We start from the raw sequence: 6260 nt of genomic DNA, 5'->3' as shown, positions 1-6260 counted from the left end.
TTGCCTGAACATGTTCTGAGCGATTTCACACACCCTTTTTATCTTTAAAACTGTTTTCCCCCATTAGAGCAAGGAAAATGAGGTGAATAATGACTTTATCCAAAGTACTGTACACTGGAAGCGGTACTGAGCTGAGCAGGTACTCTCCTCCCACATAAGGCCACCTTTATCACCTCCCTCTACGGAAGAGGTTTGTTACAGTATGTTTTAAGGTGATGTTGTGGAAGGGTACCTGACCTGCACATCGTCCATGTAACCGGGGAGGGGACTGACCTGTACACGGACCCAACCCTGTGCATGCTGTCCCAGTAAGGGGATTGCTGCTCCTTCACATGAGCTAAAACCCCAGGGGCTGGTGGCTGCGAGCAGTGAGGAGCAACCCTCCCTCTCTGTTCCTGGCAGCAGCGATCAGGCCTAAAATGATGTTGGGAGAGGATTCGTTGGGGCTCTGCTGGAGGAGGGGCCGGGTCCAGCACTGCCACTGCCTTGCTCTGCCCAGCGGTGAGCCTTTTATTCACATCACACGCAGTGGGATGAGCCCTTGCACTGTGCGGGGCGAGGAAGGGGCTGGAGGGCTTCAGCACCTCGGCTCTTACCGGGTCACCCTGGCCTTAATGCAGAGGGTTATTACCCCCACTCCACGCCTTGTGTTGGGGCTGGGGGGGCTCCCTGCACCCCGCTGTGTGTGGGGACGGGGAGCACAGCCCCTGCTCCCCCTGTACCCCCTATCTGGGTGCAGTGGCCGCGGTGGCCGAGCTCACTCGCTCCATGTCATTACTGTCACCTCACCACCGCCGCTCGCCGTGCCCCGCCCCGGTTCATCCGCCGCACCCGGAACCTCGGCCCCGCGGCCGCGGTGCCCGCCCGGCCCGCTCCCCGCGCAGGCGCCGGGCTGCCCGCCGCGCTGCCTGAGCGCCGCCGCGCTGCCGGGCCGCATCGGCCGCGCCGGGAGAGGGCTCGGCGGCGGGCCCGGTGCCCGCGGGGCGGGGCGGGCCGAGGCGGGCGGTGAGGTGCCGGCGGAGAACGAGAAGAAGGGGAGCGGCGTTTCGTCAGGCGAACCCCCGGGTTGGCGCGGAGCAGGCCCCCGGCGGGGTCCTTCGGCGACGGGCACGGAGGGAGCGGGACGGCGGCCGCGATGAACCTGGAGCTGCTCGGTGGGTGCGGGCCGGGGCCGGGGCCGGCGGGGCGGGCCGGGCCGCGGGCGCGCCCTCACTCAAGCGCTGTCTTTGCGTTTCCTTGCAGAGTCCTTCGGCCAGAACTACCCCGAGGTAACCCCCCCCTCCCCGGCCCGCCCCCTGCACCCCGCGGCTCGGTGCGGCGGCGGCCTGACCCCCCCCCCGCGCACCCGGCGCTGCGCTCTCCCCGCAGGAGGCCGATGGGACGCTGGACTGCATCAGCATGGCCCTGACCTGCACCTTCAACCGCTGGGGCACGCTGCTCGCCGTGGGCTGCAACGACGGGCGCATCGTCATCTGGGACTTCCTGACCAGGGGCATCGCCAAGATCATCAGCGCCCACATCCACCCCGTGTGCTCCCTGTGGTGAGAGGAGGCGCGGGGCTGCGGCGCAGCCACCGGGCTCCCGCTTTGCTCCAGTGGAAGGTGTCCCTGCCCATGGCAGGGGTTGGAACTGGAGGGGCTTTAAGGTCCCTTCAGCCCAACCCATCCCATGATCCTGTGACTGAGCTCAGCTTATCACTTAGGAAAGCATCGTGGTTTAAACCCAGCTGGCAGCTAAGTGCTAATGCAGCCAAATCCACCCATTCTGTACTAAACCTGGTGGGCTGTGGTATAGAATATCCCTGTGGCGGGTATGTGGAGTGTCCCTCTGGCCAGTGTGGGGTGGCTGTCCTGCCTGTGCCCCCTCGCAGCTTCAGGTGCCCCACATTACCAGCAGAGCCTGGGAAACTGGGAAGTCCTTGAGCAGGGTAAGCAGTGCTCATCAACAGCCAAAACATCAGTGTGTTATCAGTGGTGTTCTCAGGCTGAAGCCACGCCACAGCCCTGTACCAGCCACTAGAAGAAGAATTAGCTCTGTCCTGACCAAGAGCAGGACAGAAAAGCTGTTCTTTTTGTTAGAGTTTGCCTGTGCCTGTGTTTGCTGAGCATCAGGTGCTGGTGTCCTGACAGCTCCTAACACCCAGGTGTGCCAATGGCCTAAATACAGCCTGCTGCAGGATACTCCCTGCATTCCAGGGTAGTTTCTTTGGAAAGAGTTTGGAAACGTGTTATGCCTGTGAAGTTTTTGGCTGTTGGGTTAGGTTTCACCCTAACGGAGTTATATCTGATATCTATATTTATGTAGAGATTTGTATCTGAGACTGATCATTTGGTCTGATAACTAGAAACTGGGGGTTTATGCGTTCAAAGAGGAACTTTGACTCAAATTGCCTCTTGTTCGTGCAGCTGGAGTCGAGATGGTCACAAACTGGTGAGTGCTTCCACGGATAACATCGTGTCACAGTGGGATGTGCTCTCTGGAGACTGCGACCAGAGGTTTCGATTTCCTTCACCTATCTTGAAAGTTCAGTACCACCCTCGAGACCAGTAAGTCCTGGGAGAAAGGGGTTGAATGCTCTGGGCTTGGTAGAACTAATGATGATTAAAATGTTTTTACTGCAGTTTACAAAGGGTTTTTTTCCTATTAAATAGAGGGTTTTGGTGATCTGTTGTGGCTCTTTTTGTTATGAAAATATCAGGATGGGAAGAGAGTAAACATAGGAATGATCCTTGGAAGTGTGGGTAGAAATGTCTCCTTTATTTTGTTCTTTTCCAGAGAAGAAACTCCTAACCCTTCTTTTCCTGCTCTGCAGAAACAGGGTTTTGGTGTGTCCCATGAAGTCGGCGCCGGTGATGCTGACGCTGTCAGACTCCAAACACGTTGTCCTACCTGTGGATGATGATTCGGATCTCAATGTTGTGGCCTCCTTTGACAGGCGAGGGGAATACATTTACACAGGCAATGCCAAGGGGAAGGTGAGAGTCCAGCAGGTGGCACTGGATGCCACAGCTTTGCTTAATTCCTGTCTTTAGCAAGATGCTTCATGTTTCCGGGTTGTATTCTTTGTTTTAATACCCAAATAAAGCTTCCTAAATGTCTCTTGATTAATCGATACTGCATTAATACCATCATATGAGTAACATCACGCTTTACCTTTGAAGATCTTTAGGCTATAATCTGTATCTCAGGTCTTTATGTTGCTTTTGACCATATTTGTTGGATCCTTTTCCAGTGTAAATAATCCAATGCTTATGTCGCAGAACTGTCGCAGAAACTGTAGTAGAACTACAGTTGCAGAATCCCAACTATTCCTGTGTAGATTGCTGAGGCTTCTGTTGTCAGGGTTAGTAGCTGATGGAAGAGGTAGCAAAAGGGGATTGGATTGTAATGATGACACTGATTGCCTCCTGTCTCCTTCATCTTCAGATCTTGGTCTTAAAAACAGACACTCAGGATCTCGTTGCTTCCTTCAGAGTGACAACTGGAACCAGCAACACCACAGCTATTAAATCGATTGAATTTGCTCGGAAAGGAAGGTGAGGTGCTTCATCTACCAAGTGGTATGTTTAAAGATGAATTGACAACTACAGGGTAGATTGACTCAGCATACGAGGTCTTAATACCTCCCACAGTTCTTACATGGAACATAGAATCATAGAATGAGTTGGGTTGGAAAGGACCTTAAGCTCATCCAGTTCCAACCCCTGCCACAGGCACGGACACCTCACACTAGGCCATGTCGGCCAAGGCTCTGTCTAGTCTGGCCTTGAACACTGCCAGGGATGGAGCATTCACCACTTCTCTGGGCACCCTGTGCCAGCACCTCAGCACCCTCACAGAGAAGAGCTTCTTCCTTATATCTCACCTGAACTTCCCCTGTTTCAGTTTGAACCCATCACCCCTTGTCCTATCGCTACAGTCCCTGATGAAGGTCCCTCTCCAGCATCCTTGTAGCCCCCTTCACATACTGGAAGGCTGCATAATTGGATTCTTTCTATTTCTCAGTGTTTTAATGTGATGCATGTTCTGTGCCCTCCTTCCTACAGCTGCTTTTTGATAAACACAGCCGACCGGATAATCAGGGTGTACGATGGCCGTGAAATTCTCACTTGTGGACGAGATGGGGAGCCTGAACCCATGCAGAAGCTGCAGGATTTAGTGAACAGGTAAGAGGCAGCCTCACTGACCAGGGTGAGGTTTGGGTGCTCAGCACTAGTGGGAGCCTCAGGATGAAGGGTAGTTCAGTTATTCAGTGTAATGGGCAGACGTTTTCGTTTGAAACCTGTTATGATTTGAAGTTTAAATATTAGTTGTGGATGGGAGAAGGCAAGATCTCAGTCTCAAGAACAAGCCCACCCCGCAGTCCTCCAGCCTCCCTGCTCTGCTCTTGTCTCAGAGTTTACCCTGTGTCACTGTCTTTGCCTGCAGGACACCGTGGAAGAAGTGCTGTTTCTCTGGTGACGGTGAATATATAGTGGCAGGGTCAGCACGACAGCATGCCCTGTACATCTGGGAGAAGAGCATTGGCAACCTGGTGAAAATCCTGCATGGGACCAGAGGGGAGCTGCTCTTGGATGTAGCAGTAAGAAAACTGACTGCTCTGACTGCGTTTCTTGTTAGTTTGAAAACTAAGCTTTCTTAATTCCATTTAGTTAAACTCCTCCTCTTTTCTCTTTCTAATAAATCCAGTGGCATCCTGTCCGACCCATCATAGCTTCTATTTCGAGTGGTGTTGTCTCAATATGGGCTCAGAATCAAGTGGTAAGTGTTTTAGATAGTTTCCTTCAGAGGATTCCCAAACCTAACCTGCAGTATTAAACATCATCCAGTATTTATTACATGCTCCATCCCTGGCAGTGTTCAAGGCCAGGTTGGACAGAGCCTTGGGTGGCATGGCCTTGTGTGTCCCTGCCCATGGCAGGGGGTTGGACCTAGATGATCTTGAGGTCCTTTCCACCTCTAACTATTCTATGATTCTATGATTACAATGTTGTATTTTCAGTAGGAACTAACTTGTGTACTTCCTAACTTGCTCTGTGACTGTGGACCTAAAGGAAAGTTGATTTTATTGTGAGCTTGTGTGTGGCCTGGGGGATTTTAGTGCAGCATGAGACTGTAATTGTGTGTGTCCTCACTGTGGTTGCTGTTCCTTTGCATAAGGTAAAAATCACTTTGACTTTGTGGTTTAGGAAAACTGGAGTGCCTTTGCACCTGACTTCAAAGAGCTGGATGAAAACGTGGAATATGAAGAGAGAGAGTCGGAGTTTGACATTGAAGATGAAGATAAGAGTGAACCAGAACAGACAGGTACTGTGTAAACTGTGTTTTTGGGTAGCAGGTGGTTTGTAGTCTGATTACATGTCCCTGCCAGAAATGAAAACCAGTGCTCAGAGCGATACAGTGGGTGTTAAATCAGAAAACAGTAGCAGATAGACACGGGGGGTTGTCCAGGCCTCCTCAGCACCAGCAGTGCTGAATTGGAAGTGGTGGCCACACAACCTGGCCACTTGGTGGTGCCAGGAAACTGCGTCCTGTGCAAGCCTGCCTCCGAACTATGCACAGAGAGAAGGATTGGTCCCAGCACGCCACAGAGCTTACCAGGCTCTGCAGCACTTCTGTTTAGATGAATGGCTGTTTGGCAGTTTCTAATATTCAAGTGTAATGTTGGTTTGTGGGTATTTAACATTCTTTCCCAGAAATTTGGTCTTTTCCTTACTGTCTTGAATTCATCTTTTGCCCTGGTTCTCAGGTGCTGATGCTGCAGAAGATGAAGAAGTGGATGTCACGAGTGTGGATCCCATTGCTGCCTTCTGTAGCAGGTGAAAGAATCTTGTGTTTAAAGTATGAATACAAAACTGATCACTAATATTCCCTGTATAATATGTTCTAAGAACCCCTAGTTTTAAATGAAAGCAAACATTTTTCCTTCGCAGTGATGAGGAACTGGAGGACTCCAAGGCTCTGCTTTACTTACCCATTGCTCCTGAAGTTGAAGATCCAGAAGAAAACCCCTACGGGCCTCCACCAGATGCAGTTCAGAGCTCTTTAGCTGATGAGGGAATAGCCTCTGAGAAGAAGAGACAGTGCTCCTCTGATGGACCCCAGGCACCAAAGAAGAAGCCCAAAACCACCAACATTGAACTACAAGGAGTACCTAATGACGGTGTGTAGTAGCTGCAATTGTTTTGGTGCCTGTTCTGCATCTGAGATGGCTTTTAGCTTTGTCTTAGTCTTGTCTGAAGAGCAGAAGTTCAAAAGGC

The 6260-nt window shown here is 51.6% G+C and overlaps 1 protein-coding gene across 6 annotated transcripts in view; it reads left to right on the top strand.

The window, feature by feature from the left end:
- The first annotated feature begins 1056 nt into the window (after positions 1-1056).
- The window catches only part of RBBP5 (RB binding protein 5, histone lysine methyltransferase complex subunit), a 33706-nt gene continuing 28502 nt past the window's right edge, over positions 1057-6260 (top strand). For 5 of the 6 annotated variants that reach the window (XM_030473297.1, XM_030473296.1, XM_030473294.1 and 2 more), the window contains exons 1-12: positions 1059-1154; positions 1243-1268; positions 1369-1541; positions 2406-2546; positions 2813-2975; positions 3427-3536; positions 4047-4166; positions 4429-4582; positions 4690-4761; positions 5190-5307; positions 5750-5819; positions 5934-6163. In XM_030473297.1, coding sequence (XP_030329157.1) covers positions 1136-1154; positions 1243-1268; positions 1369-1541; positions 2406-2546; positions 2813-2975; positions 3427-3536; positions 4047-4166; positions 4429-4582; positions 4690-4761; positions 5190-5307; positions 5750-5819; positions 5934-6163 — 1396 coding nt within the window. In that variant the 5' untranslated portion in view covers positions 1059-1135. Of the gene's footprint in view, positions 1155-1242; positions 1269-1368; positions 1542-2405; positions 2547-2812; positions 2976-3426; positions 3537-4046; positions 4167-4428; positions 4583-4689; positions 4762-5189; positions 5308-5749; positions 5820-5933; positions 6164-6260 lie in introns of all 6 variants that reach the window. The other variant, XM_030473295.1, reaches the window with a different exon arrangement.

Source organism: Strigops habroptila, chromosome 18 (assembly GCF_004027225.2).
Source record: "Strigops habroptila isolate Jane chromosome 18, bStrHab1.2.pri, whole genome shotgun sequence".
Lineage (NCBI taxonomy): Eukaryota > Metazoa > Chordata > Aves > Psittaciformes > Psittacidae > Strigops > Strigops habroptila.
This window is presented reverse-complemented; position numbering and strand designations above follow the sequence as displayed.